We start from the raw sequence: 17,653 nt of genomic DNA, 5'->3' as shown, positions 1-17,653 counted from the left end.
TTGCTTAATGAAGACTAACTCAAGATCGAATTGAGCGACACAAAATAAGAAGAAATAATATTTGACCCATTTGAGAAAAATAATTAAATAAAAATAAATGGACTCCATTGATAGTGATGGTCAGTTCTAATGATCATGACATGCATTTTAGATTAAATGGCATGGTTTGTCCAATCAATCTAAACTTCATCTGCGTCAAACTTTCAACTTTGAAGTCAGACTTCTATAATCCAACTTTTGCATTAGATTTATGACTAACACTTGACTTGTGGTGCCTCGAAAGGTTTTCACTAACAAGTCTCTGTCTTTTTTATTATCTCTCACTCACTATCGTCTTACGGTGCCCTGAGAGTTTTCACCAATAAGACTCTCTCATTTTTCACTTTCTCTCAACTCAAATGATCTCCTATAGTGCTTTCGATGATTTTCACCTATAAGATTCCCTCTTTTTAAACTCTTTATGCGAGTGGCATGACATTTTTCCAAGTATGATAATCAACACTAAAAACTTGCTTGACTTGTTATTTTTAAAAATTGATCAGAAGGTCTTTATTTGGACTGTAACGTGGCTTTTGGACAGGGTTACAAAGAAATGATCGGCATGAAAGCTCAAAGATATTGTGGTAACAGGGTTAAGGCTTACAACTTTTGGAATCGACTTTTTTTTTCCTGCAAAAATAGAATAAAATAAAATAATAATAATTGCCCAAGTTTTTGTGATGAGGACTTTCTAGACTTTTTTTTTGGTTGGATCGAAGCTCAAAATAAGGCTGCCTATATATCTTGTCAAAGCAAAAATCAGGACGAACGTATTTCAAGAAATTTGTTTTTTTGTTGTTATTGATTTTTCAACTTTTTTTCACTTTTTTTTCTTTGACTCTTTTTTTTTGTGACTTCTCTTTTTCTTTTTTCTTTTTGAATTTCTAATTCTTTTTTTTTCTTTCTTTTTTTACTGTATTTTGATTCGAAAAGAGGGGTATGAAAGAAAATAAAATTAAGGCTCAAAAGGGGTAGCAGAGGATTACACGGTGTTTGGATAGTAGAATAAAATGTCTTCGTCATATCAATTATTACAAATGTCAAATACAAGCATGCCTTTTAAGATGTGAAGTGAAAATCATACATTATTTCTTTGCAATGTATGCATTGATGGATATGTTTATCATTTTTGTTCCATATTAGTCAGCTTGAAAATCTCCATTTGAGTATTACCTACTTGACAACAAACGGCATACGTTAATTTAAATGAAATTTATTCTTTTAACCATTTTCGATACTAAAGGACGTATCAAGGTGTTTAAGTCCTTTATTCATTTGCTCATTTTTTTTTACTTTTTGGTGTATTTATTCTATGACTAGATATAACATTAAGATCTAACCAAATCCTCTTGCATATCGTGTCACAAAAATTGAATTGAAAAGAGATGCATATATGAAAAGCCCAATAAAACGGATGAAAGTGACACAAGAAAAATATTATATTAAAATAAAAGGACTTGATAACAAGACAACAAACTAAATTTTAGGTTACAACTCTATAATAACTTAAACTATGACAAGACTCAACAAACAAAAACATAAGAGAAATGATAGAAATGTCTGACTTACTAAAATAAAATAAAAAAGAATTGCATAGTAGAAATGATGACAAAATAAACTATTCATACACTCTTTTTAGAAAAAAAAAGAGTGTCTCCCAATCACCAAGCTTGACTTTTTAGCCACTTCTTTGCACGTTAGCCTTTGTAAAAGCTCCACAAATTTCAATTGTTTTTCTTCAGAATTGAGAGAATTGTCATCACCCATCATCTCAATGAAGTGTACATCATTAGGTGATGGTAGAGGATTCTGAGTAACATTTGGGGGATTATCATTTTGAACCACAATCATCTTTGCTTGGATCATCTTTTCCACCTCACTTTTCAAAGTTCGACAATCTTCAATACTGTGACCTAAGGCATCAGAATGGTATGCACATCGTACTATAGGATTTAAACCTTTTGAGCGTGGATCTGTAAAATTTTGAGGAATCGGCTCTATCATATTCAAATATTTCAATTTCTCAAATAAATTCGTGTAAGACTCTCCAATTGGTGTGAAATTGTTCATAGGTTTTTGACCTCCTTCAAATCCTTGTCTTGGACGGGGATTATAAGGTGTATGAAAATTTTGAGAAGAAGGACGAATATTTTGATATGTTGGCGCTCGCCATTGAGGATAGTTTGGTAGATATGCATATGGTTGTGCATCATAGACTGCATATTGAGGTGGGACAATAGAGTATTGTGTGTCTTGGATGGGGAGATAGTGATGAAATTGAGGTGGTGCATATTGATAAAATGGATCTCTTGGACCTTTTTGTGTGTCAGACACAACATTTGCTACATCCTCCTTCATTTTCTTTCCCCCAAGATTTCCTGATCTATTTTTAATCACCTGTGTGGTGCTTTCAAGGCAGCTTGACTTACAATTTTTTCAGACTTGATGCCATTTTTCACCATTTCACCAATCTTAATAACTTCGGTGAATGTTTTTCCAAAAACGGAAAGTAAATAATGAAAGTAGTCTGGTTCTTGCGCTTGGAGAAAAACATCAATCATTTCAGACTCTTTCATTGGTGGCTTAACCCTAACAGCTTGCTCCCTCCACCTAATAGCATATTCACGAAAATTGTTAGTGGTTTTTTTCCTCATGTTGGTAAGTGAAGTACGATCTAGAACTATGTTAATGTTATATTGAAATTGTTAAATAAAACATCGAGTCAAATCATCCCATGTATGCCAGTTAAAAGTATCTTGATCTATGAACCATTCTGAGGCAATTCCCATCAAACTTTCCCCAAAATAGGCCATGAGCAATTCTTCTTTGCCTCCAACCCCTCTCAATTGATTACAATATCTCTTTAAATGAGCTATAGGATCTCCATGTCCATCATATTTCTCGAACTTTGGAGTTTTAATATCGATGGGTAGAGGAACGTAGGGAAACATGCACAAATCATTGAATGCGACACTCTTGTGGCCTCCCAATCCTTGCATATCTCTTACACTCTGTTCCAAACTCTTCATTTTTCTAGCCATTTCATGTTCCTCATTCTTAACATCTTTTTCAGCTTCAACAGGGGAACTATACTGATGAGTGTAAGGGTAAGAGCCTGGAATTTTAAAAGTCACTTCAGGGGTATAATCTCAATCATATTGAACTTTAGGTGGAGGATCACTCTTGGATTTTGGCTCCATTATAGGCTGCGGGACGCTATTAGTCGGCATTGTTGGCACAAAGAATGAATTACTCGTCATAGGTAAACTCAAAGGGCGCACCATAGAAGTTCCAGCTACGTTGGATACGTTAGCATAGGGACCAAATTCAGGTGAATAAATTGGATCACTTATCGATACTTGGATAGGGGGTGACATATTTTTATTTAAATAGTCACGGATTGAAGACGGTGGAGCTTGTCCACTCATCCAAGCTTCGTACATCTCCGCTATTTTTTGTCTTAATATCCTTACCTCTTCGGTTGACAATGTTTCTTGTGACATCCTCTGGTTCTGGACCTCATCATTGTCCGACTCATTTTCGTGTTTCTGAGTCATTTTCTTTTTTCCTTTTGACCTTGTATTGTAGAGATGAGATGTCAGCTTAACCACAAATCAACTACCTTAATTTAACTGTGTGCATGGACGATAAAATTTGTAAGGGTTAGACATTTCTTCATTATTAATTTTTTTAAAAAAAATTGATAATGCATTGATCAAATCTGTAACATGCTTGAGAACATGAATAAGGTCATTGCATATTTTTTCTAAAACTCAATAACTATGTTTTTTTAGAGTTTTAAGATAAAATCCTTTAGTTTTCTTTTGAATTATTAAAAGAAAATTAAGAAAAACTTGTTTTTTATAAAGATTAAAGCTTCTTGTATTTTTATTTTTTTTGAATTTTTGAAAAAAGGATTTTTATTTTTATTTTTGAATAAAGATGACCGAACTCAAAGAGGGTTGCCTACGTATCTCATTAGGGTGAGAATCAGGTGTGTGTAGTTCATCCAGTTTGGACAGTTAAAAACTTTAAGATATTAAAACTTCTTTTTTTGACAAATGCATTATCATTCAAGACTTTCTAAACAAATACATTTTTCATGTAGCTCATAAAGAGATCTAAGTGGTCAAGTAAGATATAAATACTTGTCCTAGACGGATTCAATTCTTATATCAAGTTACTAAGTCAAATACAAATTATGCAAATGAGTGGAGCCTACTAGTGGTAACCATGACCTAAAGGAGATAGGTGTCTAGACTGACTTACTCAAGTGGACAACTCAAGCTATGGAGGGGCCACTTATCGGTAGCAGCGCTATTCCGACTTCATTACTGATCCAACCCCGCCTAAGATATGTGACTAAATATCCTTCACTAGGTGTCAAGACACTCCACCTTTATCTCAAGGGAAAATAGGATGCATAACTGCATTAATGTGAACGTGTGTTAAGTGTATTCAAAGACTCATAAGGTGTGCGTGAAAGAAAAAGAATTTAGTATAGTTCAACAATATAAATATAAAAATAACAAATGAGTAGCAAGCAGCACATCAGGCCATCAAACACAATTTATCCAATAAAATAAAATAATAAAATCAAGTAAAAGTCAATATAACAAAGCTCGAATTATGGTTATTCCCCAGCGGAGTCGTCAGAGATATCACACCCCTTTTTGCGCACGACGGATAGGGTTTTTCCAATTAAAGTGACAGTATTGATTAGAAATTATTTTTATTTTTCAGAGTCACTACTTGAAATTGAGTTATGGTGTTCCAAGTCACCTTTATGAATCTCTAATCAATAGGAAGTGACTCTTTAGTTTTGGTCTGCGAACCAGAAATTTGGGTAAGAATTCTGTTGACCGAGTGGAAGGTATTAGGCATCCCTCGAGTCCCGTGATTCTAACACGGTCGCTTTTATTGACTTCTACCTACTCTTAAATTATTTGTGGACATATTTTATATGCTACAATTTCGCTCATATTTTTATTGTTGAACTTTTATTTGGACCTAGATGCATAACTGCATTCTTGGTTTCGATATTTAGAGACATAACTGTCTTTTTTGCATCACATTTAATAATCTTATTTTTTATAAATCTCTATTTTAAATTAATAAACGTTAATTATATTATTGGACAAGGTGTGTCACCACATCCTTGAGTTTATTTTTAATTATGTCAAAAAAGATGCGCAACCGCATTATTAATTGAAACCAATATTTTGAATATACCTAAAAGTTCATCTAAAGTTAAGAGAAAATATTAGTTCCTTATAAAAAATAATAATCAAATAACATAAAACTAATCTAAACTTTTAGGGTGCGCGATAAAATTTTAGATCAATATTACATCTTTTTATTTTTATTTACTCTTAAAGTTAACGTCAAATTAAGCATAACACGAATAGCAATTTCGTACTAATCTAACCAAACAACGATGAATTACTAAAATAAACCTCTTTTTTTTGTTTGATAAAATAAAAGCGATAATAATTTTTGAGCCTAATAATCTCTATTTTTATCCTTATTGGCATCTAAGTTAAAACAAGAACACAACCACAACCCGTTCATTTTCAAAAAATAACAACTAACAAATAAAAATAAATAAATCAAGATAACCACCAATTAAAACTATCTCAATTCATTAAATAGAGATATGCTTAATACTTAACTCAATATTCAATCAAATTATGAATAAAAAAGAATTAAAAACACTTGTCATAAAATTACATCAAATTCCATATATAAATAAAGAGATAAGATAAAGTTGAATACCGCAAATCTTAATCGAAGCTCGATTAGAACACCCACCAATTTTTCATAGGTTGTTTGTAATGATATATGTATTTGTGTTGATACGAAATTAATGGGAAAGGAAGAAAAGATATAAATGTGTTGGTGAATTTTTAAAAAGAAAATGAAATAAAATAGGAAGGTTTTTTCTTCTTTTGGTTTGCTCGTCCCTTTCTTCTATTTTTTCGTTGCTGATCCTTTTTATGTAGTATGTTGTGTGTGTGTCTGTGTGTTGTAGTTTAGGTGTAGTACGTGTGGTGGGGGTGTGTGGGTAGTGGAGGAAAGTGTAAGTGGGTAATGGGGTAAGTGTAGGTGGGTTGGGGTAGTGGGATATTTTAGGCTAATATAAAATAATATAATATAATATAAGAATATTATTTAATTAGTTTTTAAACTAACAAAAAAAATTATAAATAAGAAATATTAGCTTATTTATTAAACTAAAATTAAAATAAAACATATATTTTTGTTATTTTCAAATTTTTTTAAAAATAAACTTACTAAAATAAGACAAAATTCAAAATATCTAATTTAAACATAAAAGAAATATTTAAGGAATAAAAAATAGTGCAAGACTTTATGTTTGGTCAAAAATTACGTGTCTGCAGATAGTTTAAAAGTCAAGGAGTCTATCATTATTCCCTTTGTTGTTGTAATATTTTGAGTTCATGAGGGATTTAACTAATACTTGTTAAATTATTTTCAAATGATTATTGGAGTTGAGTTTAAATTAAGTTTTTAAAGATAAGTTCCCATTTTTCTTTAGTAAGTCTTCCACAAAGAAATGATTCAGGCCAAGGGTTCGCTTTGGAACCAACAATGGTTTTCGAGTGTCAATTACATCCAAGGTGTAGGCTCGAGGCGTGACATTAGATATTTCCACCCTTAGTCCTATTTAGAGTAATCTCATTCGAGGATGAATTTTCTCAAGTGGGAGATATTGTAACACCTCGGTGTTAGAAAGAATTAATTTTAGAAAGGAACTAAATTGGACAGAGCTAATTTGAAATTTGTTCAAGTTTTGCTTAATTTGTGAGTTTTAGGTCAATTTCAAACGACCATAACTTTCAGTACATGATAAGTTAGGTGGTCCATAAGGTATCAAATGAAATATCTTTCAGTCCTCTTTCCAAACGCCATTGAGTTTTCTAAATTCTGAGTTCGGATGAGGGAGATATGCCCGTTTGAGTTTAGCCTGTCCGATTAAGGAAATTCATCCGAATTAAGGGAGGGTATTTTGGTCTTTTCCTTACCCCATTATCCTTAAACGTTTTTTCACCTAAATAGGGGTCTAAACTGATTGAGATAAGTTTTCACAATCCTAAACACGCTTAAGATTTTCACGAGAAGTTCAAGAGGAGAAAAATAAAAAGTTAAGCGTTCGTTCAAGATTCTTGCGATCTTCGAGGAATTTCATGAAGGATTTCATCCTGACGTGGTATGTATTCTTTCAGAGTGATGGGTTCATTCACCCTTACGTCAATCATGAGTTTCTTGAGGTTTCGTCCTTCATTTTTTGTAAATGGGGTTTTTATGAGTTCTTGAGGCGAGGGTTTTGGTTTTGGGGGGATTTTCTTGAGGAGATTTGAGTAGATTTTTAACTTATGTGGGGTATACCAATCTAAGAGATTTTGGAAGGAATCAATCGATTCTAGGTGAAGTAAAGCAAAAAATTGAGAAGAAAAATTCATCAGAAATTTCTAGAAAAGGGTTGGGACTCCGCGGCCTCGATGCTCTAGCAAGCCTGGCGTGAGGCACCAGCAGTGCACCAGAAACTAGCTCCAGTAAGGAGAGGCCTGGCGCGGCGCGCCACTTTTGTGCCACAAAGTGTCAGGCCATTTTTCTTCTTCGTTCTAATTCCGCACTTGTTCCTTTAAGTCGAGCTTGCATTCCTTTCTTAATCCTAACTATTTAAACCTTCACTAATCATTAAGAGATCCTATATATCATAAATCATAACTCTTGCATTTCACATTTTAAATTCAAGAAAAGGTGAAGCTGGATTGATAGGACCAGACTTAGTTCATTAAGCTATGGAGAAGGTGAATGTTATTCAAGAAAGGTTGAAAACAGCGAGCAGTCGTTATAAATCCTATACATATGTTAGGAGAAGAGAGTTAGAGTTTGAAGTAGATGATTGGGTATACTTGAAGTTTCACCCATGAAAGGTTTCATGAGATTTGGTAAGAAGGGGAAGCTTAGTGACCAATATATTGGTCCTTAGAGAATATCCAAGAGGATTGGTAATGTAGCTTATGAGTTGGAGCTACCACAAGAGTTAGCAACAGTTCATCTAGTATTTCACATTTCCATGTTGAAGAAGTGTATGGGTGATCATTCACTGATTATACCAACTGAAGATATTGGTATTAAGGATAGATTATCTTATGAGGAGATTCCCATTCAGATTCTAGATCGCCAGATTCACAAGTTGAGAACCAAAGAGGTAGCATTAGTCAAGGTTTTGTGGAGAAATCAATTTGTTAAGGAAGCTACTTGGGAAGCTGAGGAAGATATGAAGAAGAGGTACCCACATCTCTTCGAATCCAAAGAAATTCCAAATTAAGGTATTAATCCTTTTCTTGGCATTTGTTTTAAGTTGGCATGTTGTATTTACATTTTTTCTTGTTATCTGTTTCATAAAAAACTTTTATCGAAATTTTAGATAAGCGAGGTGAGTTATGAAGGATACAAAAGTGATGAAATTGTTGTTGGACAAACGATTTCTTTTGTGAATCTTCAAGTTCATCGAATATCCCTTCGATTTTGATTCAAGATTGTCGAAAATTTTGAGATTCAAAATTCTTCTCCCAGTTCATTGAAGATCCTTTCAGTTTGATTCAAAATTGTAGAAAATTTTGAATTTCAAAATTATTCTCCTAGTTCATTGAAGATCCTTTCAATTTTGATTCAAAATTATCAAATTTTTTGAGAAGATACATCATGAAGATCCTTTCAATTTAAATTGATAAGTGTTGTATTTCTACTAGATACATTAAATAAGAAAGTGTTGCCCATAAGATTTGAGATCGATACATTATTGTTTGGTAATTGTTATTTATCAGATACATTTAGTATAAATTCAAATTTACGTATCATAACTAAAAAATTAGTGCATGATATATTATTATTTATGTATCTTATTTTGTTTGAGAAATACTATATTTTAAAATTACAAAAATACATTATACATGTAATTATTTCAAAATAGTTTTTTTTTTTTGTGTGTGTGATATATAACACAAAATTTATGTATCAAGTACATTTATATTGAACATGATAAACACTAATCGAAGATTCAACTACATTAGAGTTATGTATCAATACCTTAAATATGAACATTATACATTGCATAAAACAAAGATTATCGTAGCAGTGATGTATCAAATCAATGATAACACTAACAAAGACTAATTTAAGACTCAAAATAAATGAGATACATTAAAAATCTGTATCTTTGATAGTGATGGCCGTGCAATGGCAGATCCAACTTTTTTCTTCTTTTTTTTGGACGTTTTTCAATAGTAGATACATTAAAAGAAAATAAATATTTTTTAACAAATTTTTTCAACGACGATATGATTAACTAAAATTGCAAAGGTTCAATAAGATTTCAATGAGGGCAGGAGGCGGAGGTAATTTATTTTTATTTTTTAAGATGAAAAAATTAAAAAAAAATAATACAAGAAATCAAAAATTGAAGTGATGGAAATAAATCTACCTCTTGAATAATTTGAAATAATTAATTGGAAATAGAAAAGATTTGAAATTCAAAAATAGATTAATTGATGTAATTATGGAGAGATTTGTAGCGTTAAAAAAGGAAGGAAAATCATGGGTATGAGATTTCAAATTAATGTATCCAAAAAAGGAGATGATGGAAGAAAAATAAGGTATTTTATATTTTTTTTTTGAAATAGTAGGGAAAATAAGAAAATATGATAATAAATGATGTGTAGTTAAGTAATTTTTCCATAATTAATCTCATTAATTATATTTTCAATGCATTAGAAACATAATTGAAGAATTTATTCACTCTTTAAGATAAAGGGTAAAACTGTCCTAAAAGAAACTAGTTTACAGTGTGAGTATGCCCTTTTACTATTTTGGACAAATTTGGGTCAAATTTTTGTGGTCAAAAGGATTTTCCCATAAGTAAAAATATTACTCTTTTTGTCCAATAATAATTGTCCACGATAGACATGTACATAGATTAACAAGCAATAAATGATACATATAATTTTTACCATATCACCCTTATTAAATATATGTCATCTCAATATTGAAATATGAATAGTACTTAATAGTAATGATAAAATAGACATAACATGAATACATGACAAATTATTTATTGATTTTATAAATTAAATAAGTATTATTGGATATTTCAAAATAGTATAGTGGACATTGAAAATGTAAAGATGAACAAAGTATAATCAGATAAAATACATTTTTATTATTTAATTTTTTTCTAGAAAATCATTGTGTAACAACAACTGCTTTAAATAAATAGGAGTAATTGTTTTGCCAACTTGGACAGTTTCAGATTTTTAATTTTATGTTTTACGAATATAAATTTTTAACATTTAAATTTAGATATGATTTATCTTTTCAAGATTAGAAATTATAAACTAAAACAAATAATCTACACTTTAATAGTCTTTTGTACTTTTTAAATTTTCTCATTTTTATCATTAAGAAATAAGAAATGTTAAATGAATAAACAAAAAAGAATAAGTAAAAAGGAGGAAATTTAAAAACTGAAAAAGAGAATAAGACACAAATGAAGTATTTTTTTTACTACTGCTGTCACATTTTAATTAATATTTGTAAAACAATATTTTTTCCAAATTCTGGAAATTTCAAGAGAAAAGAATGGGTGAAATTTGTGTTTTCTTTAGTGGACTTTGTGGTTCCTTTTCCATGTTTGACTAAGAAATCATCAATAATTAATCTCATTAATTATTTTCAATGGGTTGGAAACATAATTGAAGAACTTATTTAATCTTTAAGTTAAAGGGTAAAATTGTCCAAAAATAAACTAGTTTATAGTGTGAATATGTCTTTTTGCCATTTTGGTCAAATTTTGAGTCAAACTTTTGTGGTCAAAATGATTTCCCATAAATAAAAATATCACTTTTTCTGTTCAACAATAATTATTCACGATTGACTTGTACATGAATTAGGGATAATATTTACCAAATCACCCTTATTAAATATATATAATATGAATAATACTTAATAGCAAGGATAAAATGGACACAACATGCATACCTGATAAATTATTTATTAATTTTATATATTAAATTAATATGAATGAATATTCCAAAATAATATAGCGAACAAATAGATGAATATATTAATGAACATTAAAAAATAATAAAATGGACAAGTAAACATAGATGAAGCCGTAGGGGTGTGCATCGGTCGGTTCGGTTCGGTTTTAGGTGTTATTGGTTCGATTTATCGGTTTTCGGTTTGTAAATACTTCAAACCGATAACCAAACCAATAACATATTTCTTATCGGTTTTTGGTTAATCGGTTTATGGTACTTAACGGTTCGGTTTTCGGTTTAACCAATAAGAAAATACTCATATATATTATATACACGATAAGAAAATTTTCAAATAAACCATATGATTTTTCCAGCATTTGGCATGAAAGTAATAATCATAAAAGTAACAATCATTTTTCTTGCAAGTTTAGACACTAGACACATTCAAAGGAAAAAGTGTGAAAGTAACAATCGTTTAACCATTAACAAAAAGTGTGAAAGTAACAATCGTTTAACCATTAACAATAAGACTAGTAAATTTAGTATAGTCTTATTGGGTTATCGGTTTAACCATTAACAAAAATTATAAAACCGGAAACCGAACCAATAATCCAATAAAATTTTTTGCAAAACCGTTTAAAAATCGTTAGCCCAATAACCCAATATCAATAAACCAATAGTGTTTTTTTCGGTTCGGTTTATTGGTTAAATCGGTTTTTGCACACCCCTAGACGAAGGTGTAATTAACTTTCCAATTTGGCGCCCCCACACACATTCCCATCCGCTAACAAATCTGTGTCGGAGATCTAGCTTTGTTACTTGTTTTTCGTGTATATATAAATAAATCTAAAAACATGTGACTACTACCATTGTTCATTGTTTGTCCTCGTTTATATCTAACTAAAAATAAAAAAATGGCGGAGATTGTGAGGGGGTTTTGGGGTGTAGTTTTTGTTGGATTTTTGATGCTTAGCAAATGGGTAGATTCATATGAATTTGAAGATTTCATTTTCAACAAAACCTCTACTGGTGATGGTGCCATTACTCCCACTCCTCTTTTGATTGCTCTTACCCTCATTCAGGGAGCTGCTGCTAAAGGAGCTGGTAAAACACACATCTAATATATGCATTGTCTACTTTACACTTGATTTGTGTATATTTTTTTCCTGATGTTTTAGATCTTGCACCAGATTTTAGTTTTTTGAATCTTTTCTTAACATTTTTTTTCACTCTTTCTCCCACTGCTTTTCTTTTAGCTCAATGAAAACGATTGGTTGATTAAGATTAATTTCGTTTTTACAGTGTGTCTGGATGGAACTCTACCAGGTTATCACATACATGCTGGTTCTGGGTCAGGGGCAAACAGTTGGCTCATTCAATTGGAGGTATACTAGACACCTCTCTTGATTTATTGCTCACTTACAGCTTGCACTTTTAATGCTCACTTAGCTGTCACCATTCATCAAAGTTGGTTTGTTGTTGGATGTTGTTGTCTTACCTATTTTTAATTGTCATCCAGGCTTAATTGATAGATTGTGGTTAAAAAATACTATTTTTATAATATTGGACTAAAATAGCCGACCCCATCTCAAATGTCATTGAGGAGTTCTTTTTTTTTTTTTTTTGATCTTTAACATAACAGTTTGGTACATATGACAGTCTCTGATCATGATTATGGAATTCTACTCTTACGTATGTTCTAAATCTAGCATTATACACAATTTGCGAACTCCATAATTTCATTTACTGATTCAGAACCTTAACTGAGTGATACACCTCGTGTGGCAGGGTGGAGGATGGTGTAACACCGTCAGAAATTGTGTTTTCCGCAAAACGACCAGGCGTGGCTCATCAAAATTCATGGAAAAACAGCTTCAATTTACTGGGATTTTGAGTAACAAGGCTGAAGAAAATCCAGGTCCTCTGATGATAGTAATTTACACTATGGGTATCTTTGGTGGGAAGGAAAATTTTTCCATGGAAAATGTTTTTTTTCAGGATAACAAGTGTATTTATTACTTATTTTCTTGTGTTTGGTTTATAAGCAAAAAATATTATCAGAAAAGCATTTGTATAGAATCTAGATAAATATTCTTGGAGTGTGGGGTGGGTGGGGTGAAAATGAGGTGTGTTGTAGGGTAGGGACTGGGGAGGACATAATCTCCCAGGCCAGAACTTCTTGTTTCCGAGGGAAAATGAATGTGGGATGCCCCTTGTGGAACTTGTTTTCCCCTATGTTGCTCGGATTTTTCAAAAATGTCAACAGTTGCTAGTTGGATCCTCCAAAAGTAGAACATTTTTTGGGGATTCGACACAGGTACAACAATGTTTTTGGAGAGTCCGAAGACATAGGTTTTCCCTACTTCCACTAAAAAAGTCATTTTCTTCATTTTTTAAGTAACTTGTTTTACTAGAGAAGATGTTCTCCAAAAAATTTGACCAATGGAACATAAAACAATTGCCAAACACACCCCATGTATGTTATATATTATGCATTTAAGGGCTTTTCCTTACTGTCTCTTCTGTGAATGCAGATTTTTTTAACTGGAATAGAGTAAAAGTTCGTTATTGCGATGGGGCCTCCTTTACAGGGGACAGTGAAAATAAGGTTTGTAAGACCATGCACCATTTTCATTTTTTACTTTTTCAGTGATTATGTAAACGTGTTGTTAATCTGTAAACGGAGGGAGACAAAAATGAGAGCTGAAACTTGTCACACTACAGCACGGTGACTCTAAATCGCTGTAGCTTTTAACCATTTTCTTTTCTTTACATTCTCTGTCATCTGGTCTTTTTTTTTTCATGCTCTTTTGGCGTTTGAATAGTAGTGGAGGTAAATGACATTTATGAATAAATATTCTTCTTGCTGGTGGTTGGGAAGAAGACTTAGATCAGTATTCAGTACATAGACTTTATAGAAGTTTTGAGATTGTAATAGTTGCAGCTGTGCTGTAGTTTATGTTCATTTAGTACCTCCTTGGTACTTTTTTTTTATGAAATTTACATTACCTTATCAAGAAAAATCTTTTGAAGATGCTACTTAACTTTTGCATCTGCTTGTGAGTACATCTTCTCATTGAAAAGTTCCGAATAAAGGTGTAATTTCAGAACCATGTTCTTGCGGGGACACTGTGTCTGAGCATATTGCTTCTTGAAGGAGAAATATCAGCAAATGCTTTATGTTCAAACTCAATAACACCTATTTGTAGCTCCCTCTTATCCTCTGACTGTTTCTATGCTCGGAGAATTTGCTCAGAGACTAATTAAGAGATAGGCAGGAGCTGCAACAGGAACTCTGGAATACCCTTTTACCTGAAATTTCAGAAATTTTACCTATAACCATGATACCAACAATTCATCTATCTCTATAGGTTAAACCATCTGATGTCCACACATACACCTATTACTGGTTTTACGTTTTGGGGAAGTATAAGAAGCCTTTCGGAAACATCTTTTCTACCTCTACGAGGTATGGGTAAGATCTGCGTACATTCTAACCTTCCCAGACCACACTTTGTGGGATTTCATTAAGAATGTTGTTGTTGGGAAGTATAAGAAGCATTTGAAGTTGCTGTATTATCTTACTGTATGAAATGTAATATATGTTTTCATAAAAACAATTGCTAGCTTGTTTAGTCTACCTTGTTTTTTTTTTTTGAAAAAATATATTACATATCTCTCCAGGATGCACTACTGCAATTTAGAGGTCAACGTATATGGGAAGCAGCAATGGCGGAGTTAATGTCAAAAGGAATGCGAAATGCCCAACAGGTCAAAGTCACTTTTTGCCTTGTCATTTTGCTTGCTCTTGTCATTCATAATCTTATATTGTTAATAGTGCTTCAGGCTCTTCTCTCTGGATGTTCTGCTGGTGGTCTAGCTTCAATATTGCATTGCGATGAGTTCCGCACTTTGTTCCCAAGTAGTACCAAAGTGAAGTGCCTAAGTGATGCCGGATTATTTATGGATGCGTACTTTCCTAATCTTGAAACTCTTAATATACTTTTTTTTTTCTTAAATTCTAGAATAAAGGTTTAGTAACAAGTCCTTTGTGGATGCACAGAACTGATGTATCTGGTGGGCACGCACTCAGAGATGTTTTTAAAGGCGTAGTAAGCATACAGGTTAGGACAACTCAAACTCTATATTGGTCAATTTCGTTAAGCAACTGACATTTGTATATAACTATCTTCGGGCCTTGCTTAGTATCAATTCGTGTAATATTTAACAGGGTCTTCAGAAGATGCTACCAAGTAATTGTACCAACAAACTTGATCCAACCTCTGTAAGTTCTTTTGATATATTTTCCCTTTCAATATATGGTATCAGGTCACGTTACTAATATGATTCCTATTTGTGTGCCTTTCAGTGCTTCTTTCCTCAGAATTTGATCAGCAATATCAAGACTCCATTATTTCTTCTAAATGCTGCCTATGATTTCTGGCAGGTAAATTCTTAAACTTTTACGAATTTTTAGTTTTCGCCTATTCGGAGATGGAATGAGATCAACTATTCAGTGTTAGCATACATTGCAATCTTTGCGGAATGTTGACATTTTTTTCACTTGCAACTTCCTATAGATTCAATCCAGTTTGGCTCCTCCAGTAGCTGATCCTCATGGGTTGTGGCATGATTGTAAACGTAATTACGAAAAATGTTCTGCATCACAAATTCAATTTCTACAAGGTATGCTTCAATCAAACCTGTTACTTGGTTATTCCATAGGTATTTTAATCAATCCGTGAGAGACAAAAAAAAAATAGTACTCATCTGTTTTCACATGGAAAAATTAGGAAGCTTCTTAGTATTTCAGTGAGAATCTGTTCCCTACCATGCGGTTTAATGAGAAATGAGTGGGAAGATCCTGTTTTTACAATACAAAGATTCACGGTGGAAAAGACCTTTATTTCTAGTGGTGTCAATATTCTTAGACCACGGACTCACATGTTGATAAAACATTTTGGGGCAGATTTCAGAAATGATATGCTAAATGCTATTAAAGGCTTCGGTCTCTCAACACAAAATGGGTTATTCATAAACTCTTGCTTCGCTCACTGCCAATCCGAGAGGCAGGATACATGGTTTGCTGACGATTCTCCCCTTATCGATAACAAGGTACGTTTAAGATTATAAATTCGTATTGAATACTGCAATAGATAATTTGCATTTTGACATCACCATTGACAAATAAACATTTGAACCATATGCAGCCGGTTGCACTTGCTGTTGGAGATTGGTATTTTGATAGAGAAGGAGTGAAGGCGATAGACTGTGCTTATCCATGTGATAAAACATGTCACAACATGGTGTCTAAATAAGCTACAAATTACAATCATATTATTTTTCTGCCAACTTTGCAGAAACAAACTCATATTATTCATCATTAAATATGAGTAATTTATGGGTATATCAATTGCACTTTCCTTAAAATATGTAAAGCCTGTTGAAATCTCTACAGAGCACTTATCAAGGATGTATTTGGTATAAAGAAACTTCTTTTCCAATTGTCTCATTTTTGTTGACTTAAATGTTTTGAAAAATATTTTTCCTACTTAGTTTTCTCTAATTTTAGGAAAATAGTTTCCATACATTAAGTTCGGAAAATATTTTCCAAAACTTTCTTTAAACCTCACGAAATAGGTCTGGATTCCTGACTATAGTTTGATACCTAACTTTATTTCCCTTTTTAAATTATTATTATTATGGTTGTTATTGTAATACTGTTATTGTTATTGCTCGACTCTGACCCTACTCCCAACCTTATCCCTAGACCCAAATTTTGACATCAACTCAAGATTTAAATGTCAACTTAACTAAGATCCAACATTGAATTTTGATTTGGTCCTTGACTCTTGATCTCGACATTTGAATCCGATCTAGAATTTGAATATTTACCCCAACAATACTAAAAAATAGTCAAAAACGACCTCGAAAGTTGGTTAATAAAGAAAATCGATCTAAAAATGTAGGTCGAGAAAAATTTGACCTTGAGAGGTCAACTTTTTTTTTTTTTAAAATAGAAACTTTTGAGCTCAGATGGCTAACTCTTAATACAAAATAATAAAATGCACCATCCAAAGTTCGAGATGCTTATTGGTTAAAGATTATGTTAAATTTTACTTATACTCTTTAAATTTATATTTTCGTGAAAAAAAATTGGTGTAACGACATGTTCTCGTCGTTATAGAAAAGCCATCAGGGAAAGAATTTGGGTCAGAAAACTTTTTCGTAGTAACTTGAGAATTCCTAGCCTAGTCCAAATTTGGACAAAATCAGAGTCAGTAAGGTCTAGGGAGATCTGGTAAAGGATGAGAGATCGAATCATGATTTTGATCACATGAGTAGATAGCCAAGAGGTTAAAGAACCTGTACGACTTTACAGAATTGAATTCGGGCCAGTAGAACTCCCGAAACTAATCTTAGCGTGAATGGGTAGTTTCTGAGTGTCATGGGTTGAAGGTGTGTTGTGAAATGGGGGTTTCAAACTCAACGTTTGACTCTCTGTTTCCGTGCAAGCCGCCAAGGTGAGGGTCGTTGTGGCGGGT

The 17,653-nt window shown here is 32.4% G+C and overlaps 1 protein-coding gene across 1 annotated transcript; it reads left to right on the top strand.

Annotated features, from left to right (window-relative positions):
* The first annotated feature begins 11,982 nt into the window (after positions 1 to 11,982).
* On the top strand, positions 11,983 to 16,612 carry LOC125825130 (pectin acetylesterase 10-like). Its single transcript, XM_049504466.1, has 12 exons — positions 11,983 to 12,212; positions 12,411 to 12,493; positions 12,897 to 13,026; positions 13,643 to 13,716; positions 14,793 to 14,879; positions 14,955 to 15,079; positions 15,172 to 15,232; positions 15,340 to 15,393; positions 15,478 to 15,555; positions 15,689 to 15,794; positions 16,078 to 16,223; positions 16,319 to 16,612. Exons 1-12 carry the CDS (start codon positions 12,023 to 12,025, stop codon positions 16,424 to 16,426), a joined length of 1,242 nt encoding a protein of 413 aa, XP_049360423.1. The 5' UTR covers positions 11,983 to 12,022; the 3' UTR covers positions 16,427 to 16,612.
* Positions 16,613 to 17,653: the final 1,041 nt, after the last annotated feature.

This window comes from Solanum verrucosum, unplaced genomic scaffold (genome assembly GCF_900185275.1).
Source record: "Solanum verrucosum unplaced genomic scaffold, falcon-dt-bn FXZP01000206.1, whole genome shotgun sequence".
NCBI lineage: Eukaryota > Viridiplantae > Streptophyta > Magnoliopsida > Solanales > Solanaceae > Solanum > Solanum verrucosum.
The sequence above is the reverse complement of the archived record's forward strand: the minus strand, read 5'-3'. Positions and strand labels throughout refer to the sequence as shown.